This window comes from Simochromis diagramma, unplaced genomic scaffold (genome assembly GCF_900408965.1).
Source record: "Simochromis diagramma unplaced genomic scaffold, fSimDia1.1 OVJJ01000646.1, whole genome shotgun sequence".
Classification (NCBI taxonomy): Eukaryota; Metazoa; Chordata; class Actinopteri; order Cichliformes; family Cichlidae; genus Simochromis; species Simochromis diagramma.
Genome location: NW_024387279.1, coordinates 7798488 through 7818421, shown reverse-complemented (window position 1 = coordinate 7818421; position 19934 = coordinate 7798488). Strand labels below are relative to the sequence as shown.

General features: G+C 41.6%; 1 protein-coding gene across 1 annotated transcript in view; it reads right to left on the bottom strand.

Annotated features, from left to right (window-relative positions):
- Positions 1 to 3149: 3149 nt before the first annotated feature.
- The window catches only part of suclg2 (succinate-CoA ligase GDP-forming subunit beta), a 100057-nt gene continuing 83272 nt past the window's right edge, over positions 3150 to 19934 (bottom strand). The window contains exons 10-11 of the mRNA XM_040002971.1: positions 14354 to 14474; positions 3150 to 4022 (exon numbers count right to left, since the gene is read on the bottom strand). Coding sequence (XP_039858905.1) covers positions 3910 to 4022; positions 14354 to 14474 — 234 coding nt within the window. The 3' untranslated portion in view covers positions 3150 to 3909. The remainder of the gene's footprint in view (positions 4023 to 14353; positions 14475 to 19934) is intronic.

The following is a 19934-nucleotide window of genomic DNA, read 5'->3' as shown; positions in this document are numbered from 1 at the left end:
GGAGCGCCCAGAGAGAACCCACACAGAAAGGCCCCGGCCTAGACTTTGAACCCAGGACTTTCTTGCTGTGTGGGAACAGTGCTAACCACGGCCCCACTGCACTACCTGGAAGTAATAAGGTTGATTAGAAATGTAAAAAAAGAAAAGGGAACCAAAGGAGAAAGTCAACAAAGACAGAGGGCAGTAGGTTTTAAGCAAAACTATTATAAATCAGGTTAGAGGGTCAGATGACAAAAAACTGAGGGAGCAAATTGGTGTTTGATGGATGGAAAGGAAGTTTAAAATGCTTTGGTCCAAATCAACAGGAAACATCCCCCCAAAAAATTATCTTGCGTGTTTAAACTTTGGAAACTAAAAGAGATGCAGAAATTGTATTGATTGTGGAAGCAGCTGGGAGACAGGCTGAAAACAAGAGATTGTCATGGAAAGAGGAGTGTTGCTTATTGCAACTTTTTAAATCTGCCTCCTCTTCGCTCAATTTCTCGAGACAGCCAAGGTAATTTAAATCGATTCTAAGTCCTTCCATTACAGACACACTGACAACAGTTTGGAGAGAGGGGAAATGGATTTTTCTGCTCATCTGTGAGCCAAGGCCAAATCTGAGGACTTCTACAGCGGCGCTGTAACAAAGCACGCTGCTGCCAGCCAAGGCTCCTCCTTCACTTGACGTTTTTACCTCGCTGTATTGCTTTTGCTCCATAAAATCTGTCGACAGCTATTTTTTTATGATTTCAGGGTTTTGGTAAGACAATAATGGCCGTGGAGAGGGCGAGGCCCGACCTTCCATCTCACTTGGCATTTCCATGACTGAGAAAAGGAAAACAATGTTTGTGTGTTTGTATGATCCCACAGAGCAGAGCTACCTTGGCGGTTTTTAGAGCTCATGCATAAACATGTGTTCACAGCGCTTACAGGAACTGATATAACAATCAATTGACACACACACACACACACAGGCTCATTGTCCTCATCTATCCACCGCTTGGTCGACAGATTCACAGGCAGAAAATTGTAAATATTGAGCAACCCCTTGTCCCTGAAAAATGAAGTACAATAGCCGGAGGCAATTCATCCCACTATTGCTTTTTATGAACTAATATGTTCATAGTTGCCGCTTCCAAATTACTCAATAAATATCCAATACTTCCTCAGAGACGGCCTTGACCTGGTTGTCTGAAAGAACGCTTTTCACGAGTGGACGCTTTTCCCCCAACACGCTTAAACACTGAAAGCAGCTTCGGTAAAGTGGCAATTACCATCCTGACATCAATTCAGAAAGCACATAACAAACCTGCCCTGTTTTGAGAAAGCAAACTGGACAATTACAGAGGCAAATAAAGCCAGCCACCGAGAGCGGGAAAATAAAACTCCCGCGGCATAATAATTCAGCTTAATTAAAGGAGCAGCCCATCCAAAGGGTCATTTACAACAACACCCCCGTGTCTCCCACCTCCGGAGGTATTAGCAGAGTTAAAAGCAGCGGGCTACACGATAGAAGTCGTCAGACTGACCTCCAAAGCTTCTTTCCCCCCTCATCTATATTTATATGAAGGAGCGGCACTAATTTTGCCCAGTAAATCAGTGTGCACATTCCGTTGTGACCTCCAGCTTGACACTGAATTAAACAATATCAGGGCTCAAGAAGCCCGCTTTAACAAGCCTTAAATTCCTCCGTCCAATCCATCAGCGGGGATATTTCTGACACACGGAGGGAAGAGCATGAAATAAGGCAATTATTGAACCCTTCAGCCCATTTTTACGGCTTGGCTGGCTGGCACGATGCAGCACAGAGCCTCAGAGCTCCGAGTTTGTGCTGTGAGATGACTCTCAGCGATAGGGATGCTAAGAATTAATACAGTGAAAAGAAATTTCAGTAGTTAGGCAACATCTTTTTTTTGTTTCTAAATATAGCCTGTCAATAAACATGTCACAAAGACGTGTAGCTATGGCAGCAGTTTCCAAGAGGCCCTTCTGGAGTCCTCCTGACTTTGCCCAAGCAAAAAAAAGCGCTGTAGAGAAAAGCTTCAGTTTGAGTCACACTTTGTGTTCTTCTCCGGTGCAGGCAGGACGAGAAAAGTGCTCTCTGCGTGCGTCTTTCCTGGAGGTGGCAGTCGATCCTGTGAGCCCTCTCAGATTGCCTGACAGATAATCCATCACACAGTCAGTGTGTCTGACAGGAAGAGGTCTCAGTCAACTTTCTGTAGCGCTCACACGGGCCCTATGAAGGACAATCACTCTTTTCAAGTCTCTCCTGGGACGACGTACACTTGAGTTTCATTAGAAGACTGCGGGTGGATGATTTGAGGAGTTTAAGTGTACGTGTACACTGATGTGCAGACGAAAAGCAAGAAAGAAGGCAGGGTTGTTCAAAAAGAAAATGGCAAAGAAACAAAAAAAGATTTAAATGATATCATGTAGACTATATTTTTGGATACACATGAGGGCGTTTCTAGTGACTTTAGTTTAACAGTTACCATGGAATCTGTAACAAACAGTTTCTGAGCTACTGAAGAATGGAAAAATAATAAACGTAACATTTATACGTTCTAAACGTAAAATTCTAAACATTTAAGAAAGAAGACCTGAAAATATATGGTAGAAATCTTAAGAAACTAAATATCTTTAGACAACTGACACTTCAACACAAAGATGAGCTTTGGCCTCTGGGTAGCTTAACCCCTTAATCCCTTCTGTGTCATATTTATGATACATGAGTTTTTGAGATGTCTACATCTGTGTCATCCTCCTGAAAAGAAAAAGGGAGATCTATTACAAGAATGAAAAAAAAAAACAAAAAAAACTGCTTATATTAAAACTTTTCACTATAAATTACATCTTAGTCTCTTTTTCCCTTGTTGGAAAAAAAAAAAAAGACTTGCCCATTGAAGAAGCAGCTTGATTTACTTGGAAAAACATTTGCACATTTGCAAAATATGTGCTCATGCAGTCAATAGTGTTAAGAAAACTGCAAACTGCTGAGGATCTGCTCTCCTCACTGACATCACATTTATTCTGGGAGTGTGCTTCCTTCAGAAATACCCGGGAAATTCAGCAGAATTTCTTTTTCCGCCTTACTTTCCACCTTCTGCCAGTTTTTCCTCCATCAGGATACTCCGATATGGGCCGGACAAATTCAACACACTAAAGTGTAGTTTTTAAAACATTTTTTGTTTAATGTCACAAATTGCATTTTCTCATTGTATTTCAGACATCCTGTCAACATCCATTCATGATTATAAAAAAGTACAATTCTTTGTTTTTAATTATTCATTTTCTCGACACCTGTGATGCCTCATTAGCTTTCACTGGACAGGCACAGGATTAGAGCAGATAATGGACGTCTCATAGTAGCACTTTATAAATAAGACATGATGCACAAATTCAGAGTGAGTACGCCATCTACTTCATTTGAAATGCAGACGAGGCTTGGTAACCAACGTGGACGAAGTAAGAAAGTGTTTACAGCTTCCATTCATCTCCGTTTCAGCAAGTACCACTGAATGATATCACAGCTTATGAATGGTGTGCGATAACATGGCAACAACTCAGTGGATGGGATGTGAAGATGGAAAATGTCTTTCCCACTTCATATTTTGCTGAAAAATAAAGACAAGAAAGCTAATGGAATGGACAAAGTGTTGGGTGTCCTTTCAATATGTTAGCCTGAATATGTCAGTGGTTCTTCCTAACTAATGCACATTTTAATGATTAAAGAAACTGCAGCTGATCTGATCTGCAGAGAGGAAACCAGTGTAATGGCAGAATCCTGTAAGTGCTTGTGATCTGGATCTCAGTTGGCATTTAAAGTGAGAAATGCACGCAAAGGCTCAAGGTTTTGGAGGTCTGCATGTGGAAGAAAAGGCTGATGGTGCTGTGCTGAGGCTGGAATGAGACGTCCTGCAGGATTCTCTATTTCTTGATGGCTGCCACCGCTTTCTTGGCGGCATCATCCAGGTCATCTGCTGCCAAGATGGGCAGGCCGCTCTCGGTCAGAATCCTTTTAGCCTCGTGGACGTTGGTCCCTGAAAAGGGGCAAAAAAAGGGAAGAAAAACAGTGTTACAACAGGCGACAACCAACATTACAAAAATGGCTAAACAAGGGTGAACCTGATCTGCCATCTGCACGGATGTTAAAAACCACACTGTGTGAAAGACGAAGAGTTCCTCTGGAGGAATCAATCCACACAGACAGATGGAGTCATGGGTCAATGGAGGCACATGCAACTGCTGATCCGAACGTCGTAGAGTGTGAACAACGGGCAAAAGGGCAATTTGTGTGCGCGTGTGTGTGTGTCAGCTCCCCCGGCTGTAGTGAGGTCAGGGGTAGCAGGTGCTGGGTGATACGGTGATGCCTGTGCCCCCAGTAGGCCCACAACCAACCAGAGAGAGAGAAAGAGGAAGACACTCGGAGATACTCTGTGCAACCCCGAGGCTCTACGCACTGAGCTGGCTGCCTCCCAGCACTGCACACCGCTCGGCCAAATGCAAGCCTGACAAGCCTGTCACAACACAGGGCAGGGGGCGCCTCAGCGGACGGAGGGACGCAGGAAGGGGAGTGGATGAGAGCAAGAGAGAGGGAGTGAACGAGGTGGTGGTGCTGGTGGGGCAGCAGAGCAAAAGGTCAAATGAAGCAAAATTGGCCCCTCGCAGCTAAAAACAACAAAAGCCAGCTGTTTATGTGGCATTTACTGATTCGACACATGAAGAACAAAAACTGAATCTGTCTGATGTGCCGTCAAAGACTCAGCACGCTGCTGAAACATTTAATTATCTTTTTTTCCCCCGAACTACTTGCATTTGTTTGTTTTTCTTAATCAGATTTCAGATCTCATTTATTACATTTTGAGTGGACGCACCTCTCTGTGTCCGTGCTGAACACTTCAACTGATGATCACTCCCGTCTGATCTTTTCTTACTTCAAATTCAAACCAATGAAAAACTCAAGTTATGCTGTGTTATTCAGACAAACAACATTTGAAAAAGTCTCTAAAAAAGGTTCTGGAAAAACACTTTATAGTGACTTTACACGTTACGTTTGCTGTATATGGACAAAGGGTGTGTTGAGATTCTCTGTATATTAGTGTCTCCCTGTATTCGCTCGGGTGTTAAACGAGTCGATGTGCGAGTGTTTGTGCATGCTCAGACGCTCACAGGTTGACCTTCGCTCTCGTGGCTGCCGTGTAATTAAGACTGCATGATATGTGAATTCTCCGGAGGCCCGGCCACCCTGATCAATAGACCTTTCATGAGGAATTCTATTACCAGTGCCACTTAACGCCTAATATTTCATCTCTTTTGTCCAGCCGTATAATAAGTCATTCCAAACACATTTCTGCAGGCTCGCACTCCAAACAATCAATTCGGCAATGCAATTAATTAGAATAAGGGCAGGAAGAGCTCTTGCTCTGCTGCATAAACAGGGGATCGGATGTCTCAAGTCGTTTTCACATCAAACAGCGGATATTCTCCGTGCGACTGTGTGCGTCTCGATTCGGACACGCAGCGAGAAGAGCGGTGCAGTACTGTATGCTTTACATTCAACAGGCTAATCCGCAAACTTCACTGAGATTGATGGATCTATGCTTGTGTACTGACAGGTTTATCTGTCACAAGATTAAAACAAAGCTGCAGCACAACAAAGTTCAAATGGCACAAGATAAAACTGACGAAAGTGGAAGCAGCCATATGGGCCCCCAGCAAATACATAATGCAGCAGGTATTCTGAAAGACAAATATGCCTATGGAAAGTGTATACAGGAACAAAAAGTAAACATGCATTTTTTTCTCCCCAAGCTGATACATATTCATGACCAGCAGGAGTATTCAGCGTATTATTTAGATTGTGCAGCATCTGTGTTGTTACTCAGGACATGTGTGGTGGAAGAATCACACGTCGTGTTGGAGTCGTGCATTTGTGGGAGTCTTTTTCTGCACAAGTATGGGTGAGAGCTGACTGCAGTTCCACTGTGAGCAGTAGGGAGCACTGATAGCTCACGCCAGCAGCATCAGCAAGGGCTGAGCTCAGCTGGATACAGAATTACTAAGGCATGTGTGGAGTACATGTGTGTGAGTGTAGGGTATAACTGGAGAATGGGGATATGTGTGTGTTCACCTGCAGCCACTAGGTGCTGCCAGAGACCTACTCACAGTCTGGAGAGGGCATCAACGCACACAGTCAGCATGCACAAATAACCAAAGCAAGATGATTGTTTTAAATCTATATGATTAAATATAAGAAATGAACATTAGAGAAGGCAAAAATATAGATTTCTGCAGAAATTCATCACAACACGTATTCTCCAGACCTCGATCATCAGTCCAACTGACCTGTTAATTACTGAGAAATGTCACAGAACACTAACTTGCTAGTCTGAACTTTTTTCTTTATCAACAATCAACTCCTGAAAATTTAATCAAACTTTAATTCACTTTTCAAAAGTGCTCAATCCAATCAAAAACCGACAAAACCCCCCGAATTTAATTAGGTTCAATTCAACTTTATATAGCACCAAATCATAACCACAGTGGCCTCCAGGCGCTTTATAATGTAATTTAAAGACCTTAGAGTAATACAGAGAAAACCCCAACAGCTAGACAACCCCTTAGAGGAAGAAGGTTGTGACAGTGGGAAGGAAGGAAAAACTCCCTTTTAACAGGAAGAAACCTGGCAGAACCAGGCTCAGGGAGGGGCAGCCATCTGCCATGACTAGGTTGGGCTAAGGGGAGAAAGACCACACCAATGAGTGCGGAGGAGAGCCTGAGATTAATAATAACTAACGACTAAATACAGAGTAGCTTATGAACAGACGCAGTGAAAGGAGGCGAGTGAAGAAAAAAAAAACCCACACTCATCATGGGAATCCCCCAGCAGCCTAGGCCTATTGCAGAGTAACTTAAGGAGGATTCAGGGTCACCTGATCCAGTCCTCCCTATATGTTTGATCAAAAGGGAAAGTTTTAAGCCTAAACTTAACACTAGAGGCTGTCTGTCTCCATAACCCAAACTGGGAGCTGATTCCACAGAAGAGAGGCCTGAAAACTGAAGACTCTGCCTCCCATTCTGCTTGTAAATATCCTAGAAACTGCAAATAAACCCGCAGTCTGAGACTAAAGTGCTCTAATGGGGCAAAGTGGTACTGTGAGGTCTTTAATATAAGATGGGACCTGATTATTCTAGACCTTGTACGTGAAGAGAAGGATTTTAAATTAGATTCAGCATTTAACAAAGAAAACAACATAAGAGCATTCAGCAGGTGGCAAGCATCACAACACAATATTTTCACATCTATGTGGCAATTAACTAGCGTACCTGTGACTACTGTGAAAAATGACGCCTTAACGTGTGACTTACAGGCCACTAGGCTTCAGTGGGATAATAAGGGTTGGGGCTGTGCCAAAGATTTGTGCTGGAGGAGCTTTCTTGATGCTGCAAATCCTACATTTGTGAGCAGCTTTGTCCTAACAAGCTGTGCTTAGCGTTGCTGTCATCTGAGAGAAGGACACGTTGCTGTAGAGTCACACATACAAAGAAAGTCTGAAGCTGTAAAGGTTCCTTATATGTCAAGGACACGATAAAGACTGTTTCCTTAGCAGGAGAAGATAAGGGAAACAAAAAGATGTAGAGCTTGATAAATGAACTCTTTGGCCTGCTGTTGGTAAAATCTTTGCCACAACAAAAAATGGAAACCCCTTCACCTTCTCTCACAGTCAAGCCAACCGGTTAATTAATCATGTGGTTACTGAGTGATTGTCAGTGTAAGGCTGTGTGTGGATGGATATTTCTTTTCCCTTTTAAATATCACAACTGTCATTAATACGTGGCAATTAGACGGGCAGCTTCTGCAAGACTGTCCACTGACAGTTTTTCTTCAGGTTTCCTGAGTTGGTGGCGTGTCTGCACTGCTGGTGAGTTATGGTTTGCTTCACACTAGAAAGTGATTAGTTCCCCACGTAATAATCTCCTGGCTGTCAATGAGAGCTTTTGATGTGTCACACTAACATAATTCCCACCATCTGTCAGCTGTCTGAAGATACTGGGGTACGCTGTGAAAGAAGTTCTTAGAGGACTTATTTATTTAAATTAGACACAAACTCAGTACAAATAAAGCAAATAATTATGTATGTAAACTGTATGTATGTCATTGCAGTTGTCAGGAAATCTCATGGCAAACCAAAAGTTAACATTTTAGTCTGTTTTTGTTTCGTGCCACTGTCCTAACGTACATTATAATCTGTATCATTAACTTTTTGTGTTGAGAATCTGCATAAATGTCACAATGCTACAGTCCAGTAACTCACTTAGTAAAAGCAGTTTAAAACAAAGAAGGGCGCTCTGCCTCAAGACCAGCCAGATGAACCACAGGCAGCTGATGTATACACCCTCCCCCCAAAAGAAACCTACTTAACTGACTGCATGTTGTCATACTCACTCAACTCTTAACCCAGCCCCAACCAGACAGTCTACATCAGGGGTCGGCAACCCTGGGCACGCGTGCCACGGTTGGGACGCGAAGGGTTAACTGATGGCACGAACATAGCTGGACTGGCCATTGGGCATACCGGGCATTTGCTTGGGACCCGATGATTTTTTATTTTTTGTAACGGTATAAACAATGAAAGGTGTTGGATTGGCCAGATGTGGCCGGTGTGTAAAAATAATTCAGTTGTTTGGTGGTGGCTATGGCGTAGCTTCCACAGATTCAGTAACATTAGCAAGTGGTGGAGGCCAACAGGTGGATGAGGGAAAGGGGAGGCAGGAGGAGGAGGGACCTGAGGCGGCCGCCGGTCCGAGTGTCAGGTGAACTGAACTTCAGGTAAGAAGTTATGACCTGCAGTCTGTCTGGGTCAGATATAAACCAAGTTTAGGTGGAGTTTATTTTCATTGTGCTGACTTTTTACAGTCAGTTACAATAACTCATACTGCGTGCTAGCTAGCATGACGGAGTTTATATACAGCTGGGTGGGTGCTATGATGTTACTGAACTAAGGTGAACTTTATTTTATTCATAAGGTTAGTTAGTAGAATTGCCAACGGCTCCTTAAAAAATGGAATGGTCCCTCATTCAGAGAAAATATTACACGTTTCGTATTGAGCTGAGAGGGGACGCAGTTTGTCCCGTACTTCAGCTAGAATGGGGAAAAAAAAAAGACACAAAGCTGGAGTTATTCTGTGTCTTTGCTGCACAGCTGCCTCTTCTTCTCTCATTCCTCCCCCTCCCTCTCCTGTTTCTACTTCAATCATGAAAACTGATCAATGATCAGCTGATCGTCTTTTCTCTCTTGTTTGTTTATCGCCCACTTTGCGCCAGAAAGAAGAAACCAGCGGATTTCGCGCTAAACAACAGCAGCACGTTTAAGCTTGATCAGCTGTTGTTAGAATTTATTTAATATTAATTTCTAGTATCAGCTGATGTTTGCTGGAGCCACAGCTGTAAAGCTGCTGGTCATGATGTCGGTTTGGATATGTGGTGAGAGGGAAACATGAAGATGAAACCATGAGATGTCCTTACTGAATCATCAGAGCTGAACAGGTGATGGAGAAACAGGTTTACCTTTTAGGTTAACATGAATGAGTTGAAGGGAAGTTATGAACTGTTTCTGAGAGACAAATAACACCAGGATCTGTTTCTAAGTAGCTGACAGCTGGTAACTGTGCAGGTGCGGATCTAGCAAAGTGTTGCCAGGGGGGCAGGTAGGGCATTAACAGGGAGAGGGGGGCACAAAGAAATACTTTACTTTCTTATTCTCATTTAAAATGTCTGGCTGTTATTAAAGAATTATCTGAAGCTTACAACCACAGTTTTTATCTGATGCAAAATGTATAGAAATCATGCATATACCAACAAGACTGTACATCACTGTCACAACAGCCTTTGTTTTCATTCAAAGGCTTTATGGCTTTAATACCTGGTGGGCCGGTCTCTAGTCAAAATGCCCGGGCTGATTTTTTGTCCCAGTCCAGCCGTTGGCATGACACGCAGTGAATTAATCTGAGAAGGTGCATCAAAAAATAAATGGCAGCACCAGTGGTGCTTTCAGGTGTTTGGACCAATGTTTTATTTTCTGATCAAACCATAAATTTTTAATGAGCAGCTGGATTTGTCTCACATTAACTGGCTGAGTTGATGCCAGTTAATGCGACATCGACGTAGCTGGAATCCACAGCTGTGCGTGTTCATGGAGCTTGCATTTTCACCTGCTGGACATCACTACCTGAGAAGTTTAACTGTCTTCAGAACATTGCAGAGTAGGGGTGGGTTTTTATAATCGATTTATCGATTAAAATCGATTCTGGCTTGGATAACGTAAAATCGATTCATTAAAATCCTGAATCGATTTTTTAATATAAATTTATTTTGCCCGAAATGCCAGAATCTCAGGTGAAATCTCACAAAATTTCAACAACCACCAAACAGCTAAGACAGTAAATGAGAGCAGGAACACGGATTCTGCACAAAGACACAAAGACACACAGCGCGACCCGCGGATCAGAATCAGTGAGATGTCACCTTTCTCACCCGACGGCACGGACACGGTCGGGGCTGAAAGCCGACAGCTCGCTGATTCTGATCTGTCGGCGGGTCCGTGCTTTGTGTTCACGCCCTTTATGCGCTGATTCTAAAGCTGTTAGTTTGATGTCTCTCCAAACAATATTGACCGAACCAGCAGCAAAAGAAGATCCAAACTATGCTTCACATAAACATCGTCATGTATTCACTCTTACTTTCACTGTTTTGCTTCGACCACGATGCACAGCTCTCTCTCTCTCTCTCTCCCCCCCCCTCTCTCTCTGTACTTCAAGAACAGTTTCCCGTCTAAAAATCTGTTTTCTTCATTATTCGCTTACTTGTTACGCACAAGATTACCGTTGTTTACAGCGCTGTCGGCCGACGTTTTTTTTTTCGTTTTATATACTTCCGAAAAGAAAACCTAATTTCTGCCGTTCAATACTGAACAAATTAAAACTTTTTAAAATTATGCAAAATGCAAAATGCTTAGCCGTGTCTCTAATAAAACCGCTGTAACTTCAGATTACAATCATGTGTTGATTAATGGTTTTCTTTCGTTTTTGATGTACTGCAGAATATTTTTATAAAATCCCAGGCCAGGAAAATCACCTTCATGTTTTTGTGTTTTATCTTCAGCTACTTTGACACAAAGGCATCTGCTGTGATGCTCACACCTTTAGTAAAGTCTTGCGTGTGTCAGCTTCCTTTTTATAGATACAAAAATATGTAAATGTACTGATCTGAATTATAATATTTCTGACTGTCAAAATTTCCCAGATTCAAATCGAATCGAATCGAATTAAATCGAATCGTGGATCGAATCGATTCGGGACCTTGTGAATCGGAATTGAATCGATTCTAGAAATCAGTGACGATACCCAGCCCTATTGCAGAGGCCTTATTGACAGTATTTGGCTCTACATATCTGTGTGCGCAGATTTTCTCTCACATTAGTCCTCAGGTAGCCGTCTGAATGCTGGACACTCGGAGACCTGTGTCTCTGAGTGGGAGACCAGAGATCACATTAACATGTGTGTCTCTGTATTAACAGACATGCCACATTGGCTTAGTTTATTTTTCTTATCATTGTTGTGAGGAGACCATAAATAGCATTTGCATTTTCTGTTGTACAGTTCATTTGCTGTTATTGATAAAAAGTGTCTTTTTTTGTTTCAAAATATCTGATAACTATTCACTGATAGCTGCCAAAATCTGTAAACAAATATAATTCTATAAAGTGGGTCTATATATATTGTGTACCTGTTCATATAGAGCGTTATTAAATTTATTGGTAATGCAATCATATGGCACACTGACTTCTGAGGAAATTTTAAATGGCACTCGCCATCAGAAAAGTTGCCGACCCCTGGTCTACATGATTAAAACAAACATAACACATTACATTTTTTATTCAGTTTTTTGTATTATCTGTTATTTAAGAGCAGCTTACTGCAGCATCAGATTTCATGTTTTCATCAGTGCTAACTCTAACAGAGAGCCTTACGGTGTTAGTATCTTAACACTGTGTTCCCTATTTGCATACTTGTATAACGTGCATGACATTCATTCTCATGATTTAATCAATTCTTGTCAGATTCTTTGTGAGAGGCAAATAGCGAGATTTACACTATGTGAGGGTAAGTTAATAGCTATTTTTAAAAAGCACTACAAAAATGAAAAAATGTGTAATATATGAGAAATCAAAGACAGAAACCCCCCCAAATCAACCAGTGTATTTTTATGTATGTGGATATGCATATAGCTGCAGCAGCTATTTAAGCTATAATGATGCTGTCAGGACTGATGTTGAAATCTCATCCATTGACACAGGGCCTTCAAATCTTGCTCAAGCAGAACATGCTCCACTCTTTGACAGAGAGTTGGGGGACACCTCAGAACAGAGTTAAATGAATGTAGTCACCTTTTTCCTGGATGCCAAAGGTTTTTTAAGAGGCAGACAAACCTGCAGAGAAACACAGGATGACCATGCGCACACTGTAGCCAAAGAGGGCAGTACAGCACCTCCTTAGGTATCGCTTCCTTTCTATACCTTCAATAACGACAATGTGTCTGCGTGTTCTCTGCTCAGTTTTCACCAGATGAGTCTAAGTGCTAGCGATGATAATTACAGACTGTTTTAGATCAACTCAATCAGCCCACATCAAACACTTCATGCATACTCTATCAACTAACACAACTCTATCAGGAACTAGACCACATGGCCTCTCTTCCCCACATATGGGAGCACATAATTCTCTGCCAGTGCAATCAACCCTGGCTCTTTAGGGCCTTTCCAATTAAAAGTGTGCCTGTTAATCCATTCTGATCCCGTTGAAGAACGTTGGGCCGTTTTCAATGCCCGGCAGACAGCCTAGCAAGCTGAGCTGATTGATTCAGAGCCAATCCTCTCCACAAGACTGCAGCCCAGGATGTAATGACCCACAACTAAGGCTTGGATTAGGCCTCGGTCAGGGTGACGTGTTTGGACCATCCGGCATCCACCAGAAGTGACTTTCTGGACTGTCTGAGAGTCATGTTGAATTATGGCTACTATCAGAAATGTGTGGTGGATAATTAAGGATCCGTGCAGATTGCCAGTCTAGTTTGTTCTGTAGTTGTGTATTCTAAAGAGACAAATGTGCATCTTGAACTTGGGGTGTTTGAACTCCAGTCAACAATATTATTTTTGGTTCAGATCCAAAGTTTCTTCAGCCATGGGGTAGATGTACATACCTGCATGACATTTGTATTCAAATTTAGGGGAAAGTAGTGGAAATGACAGTTAAGAGTAAAATTCTCACACTACATCGTGCTCTGAACAACCATGCCCTCACTACTGCACAGCACCTCGACACACAGTTGGCTTCTAGAAACAGCTTACACGCCCTGACCTACAAATAGCAGATGTGTGCAGACATACAGCATGAAATGCTAAGCGCTAACACACACACACACACACACACACACACACACACACACACACACACACACACACACACACACACACACACACACTCTCCCCTGCTCTGTGCTCTGAACACACCACTCGGCAGGATCTTGACAATTAAGCTAACCACCAACTGGCCCTATGCCTCTGAGTCACCACTGCCATTCCCCACACACACACACACACACACTCGGGCAAACACACACAGCTGAGCAGGTTTTATTAGCATATAGAGGTGAAAGGTGAGCCAATCAGTGCCGTCTCTACAGTTATTCTGGCTGCTGCTAATGACAGGTGCAGCAGAATGTGACATCTATGAGAAATGCACTGCTGTTCTTTCTGGGACACTGGGCCACAATGAAGATGGATATGCTCCTGAGAGTACAGCAGCAATAATACAATGGCTCCAAAGTTTAAAACTAGGTGGGGAATGAGTTTCTTTGTACCTTTGAAATTGAAAATATTCATAAAACGATACTGCAAGCTATATTCTCAGTCCATATAAACTCGAACCAGCTGTACCCTGAGCAAAGGAGACTTTAGGTACAGTTCAAGAAAAATAAAACTTACTGACACATATATGTAAAAGCAAGACAAAAAGAACTTGTGTTTACATGATGATGATGTTACTCATGCGCCAGGTCAAGGTGAACAACTGTGACGAGCGACACAGCTGTGAACCTAGTTGCATGTTATAGCGTATTAACCCCCAATCATTAAATGCTCATTAATGTGAAATTCTTTCGCTGGAGGCTAGATGTGCCTAAGAGAAATGATGCAGTCTGTTTGGTTTAACTGGAAGTGCCAACTGCCGATGACTTACTAACAGCGTCAGAGAGGCAAAACAAAAACTTTTGTGCATGTGTTCCAGTGTTGGTGAGTGTCAAGTGCTGTTTTACCTTCAAGCCTGACCACCAGCGGCACTTTGAGCTCCAGCTCTCGGCAAGCTTTGGTAATGCCGTTGGCAATGATGGCACAATTAACAATGCCCCCAAAGATGTTGACCAGGATGGCTTCAACCTGTGAAAGAAGACAATAGACAAAAAAAGAATTAAACCAACAATAAACAGCAAGTGAAATGAAATAAGATAAAGGCAAGTTTCAGCTGTACCATCTTTGTGCAATAGCAAGCAACAACATTTAAACAAACAGCAGAGCATGTCTTGTTGGGAATCCTAGCGGCTTCATTCAGACATGTACTAAATAAGACATTCAATTATATCATTAAATGATAATGTCTTACTTATAAAGACAAAATAGAAATAATCTGGTCCTTAGCTGGTCTTAAAATGAGGTAACTGCAACCTCAGATAACAAAACATGACAAATTACTGCGTGTCAGTATTTCTTTATCAAAAACTGAGCTAAAATGCAAAAGCAGTACATGAAAAACCAAGAATTCCCTTATTGCTTCTATAGGAATAAAGAGCGTAAGTAGCTGCCAGGTCCTGCTAATTAAATGCACTTGATTAACTGATAATTAGTGAATGTGAGCGCCTCTGAACAAGCAGAAGCTTTGGCAGTTTGCTGGTCCAGAGCAGCAAAGTTGTGTACAATGCTGAGGACAAAGAGATGTCAGCTGTGATCTTACAGACCACTGCTGCTGTCCATCAATGGGTTATAAAGGGTTATACAGCCATTTGCGAACAATGTTTAGTCCATCATTCCACACTGAGAAAGATTATTCACAAGTGGAAAACGATCAAGACAGCAGCCAATCTTTCCAGGAGTGGATGTCCCAGCAAATTCACTGCAAGATCAGGCTGTGCAGCGATCAGAGAAAGTGCAACAAAACCCAAGAGCGACATCTCAGACTCTACAAGCTGTTAAATGTTAAAGTTCACGACAGTAGAATTAGAAAAAGCCTCTTCTCACAAACCACAAATTTTGGAACAATGAACCTCATTGAAACAATGTGTATGCACAAGTTTATGCACGAACTATGCATACAGACATTTCAATGACGAAGGTCTGGCTGTCTTTGAAACTCTAAACAAGTTTTTTTCAAAGCTGAATAAAAATACTATTAGTGCTGCAATTACTACTTTTACTAATACTAAGCCTGTTGGTTTAACATGACTGTGTTTCACTAACAGATGCACGGTGTAAAGAACACATAAGCTGGTGTGCACATTTCATGAATCTGAAAATAATTTTGCATATGGACTTTTTTGTGCAAGGTAAGAATCTCCATGCAAACACTATTGAAAGAGACTCTAATGTCCTTTGGATAGATTGTTTGGTGAAACCCAAACATAGCGTATAAGCACAAACACCTCATACCAACTGTCATAACTAGGGGTGGGTTTTGATAATCGATTTATCGATTCATTAAAATCGATTCTGGCTTGGATAGCGTGAAATCGATTCATTAAAATCCTGAATCGATTTTTTTTATATTAATTTATTTTGCCCGAAACCCCAGAATCTCAGGTTAAACCTCACAAAATTTCAAGAACCACCAAACAGCTAAAACAGTAAATGAGAGCAGGAACACAGATTCTGCACAAAGACGTAAACACAAAGCTCGGACCCGCCGACGCATCAGAATCAGTGAGATGTCGCCTTTCTCACCCGACGGCACGGACACGGTTGGGGCTGAAAGCTGACAGCTCGCTGATTCCGATGTTTCGGTGGGTCCGCGCTTTGTGTTTGCGCGCTTTGTGTTTGCGCTTGCTGATTCTAAAGATGTTAGTTTGATCTCTCCAAACATTATTGACCAAACCAGCAGCAAAAGAAGATCCAAACTACGCTTCACAAAAACATCGTCATGAATTCACTCTGACTTTTGCGGTTTTGCTTCCACCACACTTCATGCACAGCTCTCTCTCTCTCTCTCTCTCGCTTTCTCTGTATACTTCAAGAACAGTTTCCCATCTAAAAATCTGTTTTCTGCATTATTCGCTTGCTTGTTACGCACAAGTCTACCGTTCCTACAGCGCTGTCGGCCGACGTTTTTTTTCCCTTTTACTTACTTCCGAAAAGAAAGACTAATTTCTGCCGTTCAACAGGCTTCTGAACAAATGTAAACTTTTTAAAATTATGCAAAATGCAAAACGCTCAGCTGTGTCTCTAATAAAACCGCTGTAACTTCAGAGGTAATGTTCATATGTTGATTAATGGTTTTCTTTCGTTTTTGATGTACTGCAGAATATTTTTATAAAATCCCAGGCCAGGAAAATCACCTTCATGTTTTTGTGTTTTATCTTCAGCTACTTTGACACAAAGGCATCTGCTGTGATGCTTACACCTTTGATAAAGTCTTGCGAGTGTCAGCTTCCTTTTTATAGATACAAAAATATGTAAATGTACTGATCTGAATTATAATATTTCTCACTGTCTGAGGCAAAATTTCCCAGATTCAAATCGAATCGAATTGAATGGAATCGATTCTAGAAATCAGTGACGATACCCAGCCCTAGTCATAACAACGGTGATGGTTTGGGTTTGATTTACAGCTACAGGGCCTGGGAACCTTGCAGCCTTCGAGTCGACCATGAACTCCTCTGTATACCAAAGTACTCGAGAGTCAAACATGAGACAGTCTGTCTGACAACCATCATTGATCCCAACCACAGCAACAAATCTACAACTGAATAACTAAAACAGGAAAGAATTAAGGAGGTGCGCTGACTCAAAGTTCAGACCTCAATCTGACTGAAAAACTGCAGTGGGACCTTAAGAGAGCTGTGCATAAGCAAACACTCTGAACTGAAGTAATGTTGCAAAGAAGAGGGGATGAAATTCCTCAACAATGATGTGACAAACTGGTAAAGTCTTGCTTTTTGATTAATAAAAATGTCCTACGTGGAGTACACAGTATTGTACGCAACATGGCCAATCCTCTCAGTGTCTCAGGGGTAATTTATCACGATTATTTTTCTTGCTGGTAAGTTTTCATTGGGGTGAAGACTTTACTGTAAAGTTGTAGGGCAAAGTGAAAAAGGCAAACTCACGCATAGACATACAGAGTGTATCTTTGCACTCTGCTGAGTGTGAAAGGTGGAAGAAGTGTGAAGTTCACACTTTGTCAGGTGTGCATAAAAACACATTTTGTTCCACAAAGGAGCAGCTTTGTCTGTTCTGTCAGCACGGGCAGACTAAGACTGCGAGACAGTGTCAAAAGGCTGTTCTGTTTGGCTGTTTAGGGCACGATACAGCAGTGTGTGTTTCTGAACTAGGATAATCTTGTTTGAGCCTCTGTGGAAAGTGTTATGTAAATGATATATGGATATATATGTTGTACCTTTATAGAAAAGTGTCCAGTTTGTGCATTACAACACATCAGTGACCTGTTCAGATGCTGTCAGGTTATTGGAAAGTGACTTAACATCCCATCATCTTTACCAGAGCACAGCTGCCCTAAAATATCGATGAAGACACGCTCAACTTTCTTACAAAACAAGCACAAAAGTGATATCACCAAATAAAGAAGCATTGCAGCTTGTATGTGTGTGTGTTTGCATGTGTGTGTGTGATTACACACTGACAATCTAGCACTTGGTAATTACCCTAGCTAGCTCAGTGGAAAAGTAGACTGAGAGCACACAGGATTAATCCTCCATGTTTGTTTATAATCACTGCTAATCTGTTAGCAGCGATTTGGATGAGCAGCTTGTGGGTGTGTGTTTGTGTGCTTGTGTGTGCGTGCCTGTTGTGCATGTGTATGTTGTCAGTGTGTGGTAATGATGTTTACAGGGAGAGAAGATCAAGGACTTGGATAGCTATCAGAGTGTCGCCATGGCATTGTCCTCTATATGCTATCCAAATGAGCATCTCCGTACGAACGGCGGAGAATGGCACAAGACCAGGAGAGCGCTCCCGAACAAACACAAACATAGGCAGGACTATAAAAACTCATTTACCACGCATAGACACCGAGAAAGAGGCTCGATCACACCGAGAGCCATTTTGTGCTGATTAAGTGCATCGCACAGGGAGTTCGCCCTGAAATGCAAAAACAAACAAACAAGAGGAAGAGGCCGGGAATCGATAGTCTCAAACTTGAACATAACGGTTTGATGTTTCAATAAAACGCAAAGGTGATCAAATGAAACACGGCCTCCTGATTAGAGAGTAATGCTGTATGATGAGGAGCTTTATGGAAAATTATGGACGGGGTAGAGGCAGTTTGAATTATGTGTGCTGTAGTTTTTGACTCCAAGTCACAATCCCAGTCTACGGGAAAGCTGACGATACACTCTAAACAATGATAACTGTGCCACTCAGCAGCTTCAGGTACTTCTAGTACTTCATCTCTCCCTGTTATAATATTCCCATCATTTAAACAGTAACAAACTAAATGCATTTTATTAAGATAATATTTACAAGCACACTTGCTCATCCTTTCCCAGAATTACAAACTGCTCAAAAATGGAAAGCACATTTTCACTTTTATAATCATTTTGTTTTCTCTTTTACTTCTATGAGTCTAATTTCATTATTGTAAATTAATCTTACAATTCTTTTATGTTACCCATATCTGCAAAATGCTGCAAAATAACCTCCAAATGCTAAAAAAGAAAAGACTGCTGCAACAAAGGCTGCGCTCTCTGCTTTAAGGCACGGCTTTGAAAGAAAAAAATTCTGTAAAAAGGAAAGCTATTATATGTCATTACATATACGTATCCATATTTTCCTCATGTGAAGCTGAAACGGAAAAGGTAGGAGAGGAGGGCGTTTTATTTCCGCATTTTTCTGTCTTTTTATTTATTTTATGTTCACTTTGTACTTTGCACCATGAATAGTTTGAAAAGTCAATATAATGTTAAAAAATTCTACCTATTGTAAAACATCTAAAGGAGAAGCTTTGAATTATCCCTGCTGTTCATTACTGTCTATGTTTACGACTGACATCGCTGCACAATCATGAATCTGCTCCACCACACATTGTATGACCTGTGTGTTTGCAATAATGGGTCTACAGGGGAAGGACCACATATAGGTTAATGTGGAGGTGAAATACGGGTAAATTTACATACATTTTAAAGGAAACATATGCAATATATTAGCAATAACATTTACTCACTCGTTACCATCAATGACAAAGACTCACTGGCAGCTGATGTGATGCAGAGTTCACCAAGTCCATGCTTGTCTATATTTTTTCCTCTTTTTTGCCATATACACTACATCCTGCCTTAGGGCACAAGGATGAAAGTGTGTGTTTTTACATTACCCCGTGCAGGTGTGGCAAACAACAGGCAACAACAACAACTGCATATTATCCACAGAAAACATAATCAACCAAATTACAATGCTCGAGTCGTTGCACGCACCCAATTTTTATCCTGACCGGCAGCAACGTACAATAGATGAAAAATAAATAAATAAAATCCAGAGCATAAACAGAGCTTTAAAGAAAGATCAAATGTGGAGAGAAAAAAATCGACCCGCTGAGGGAAGATAATCATTGGAGTTGTTTGTATTACCAGTGAGCAAACAATGCTCGTATCATCGGCCATGACTTCGCATGCACAG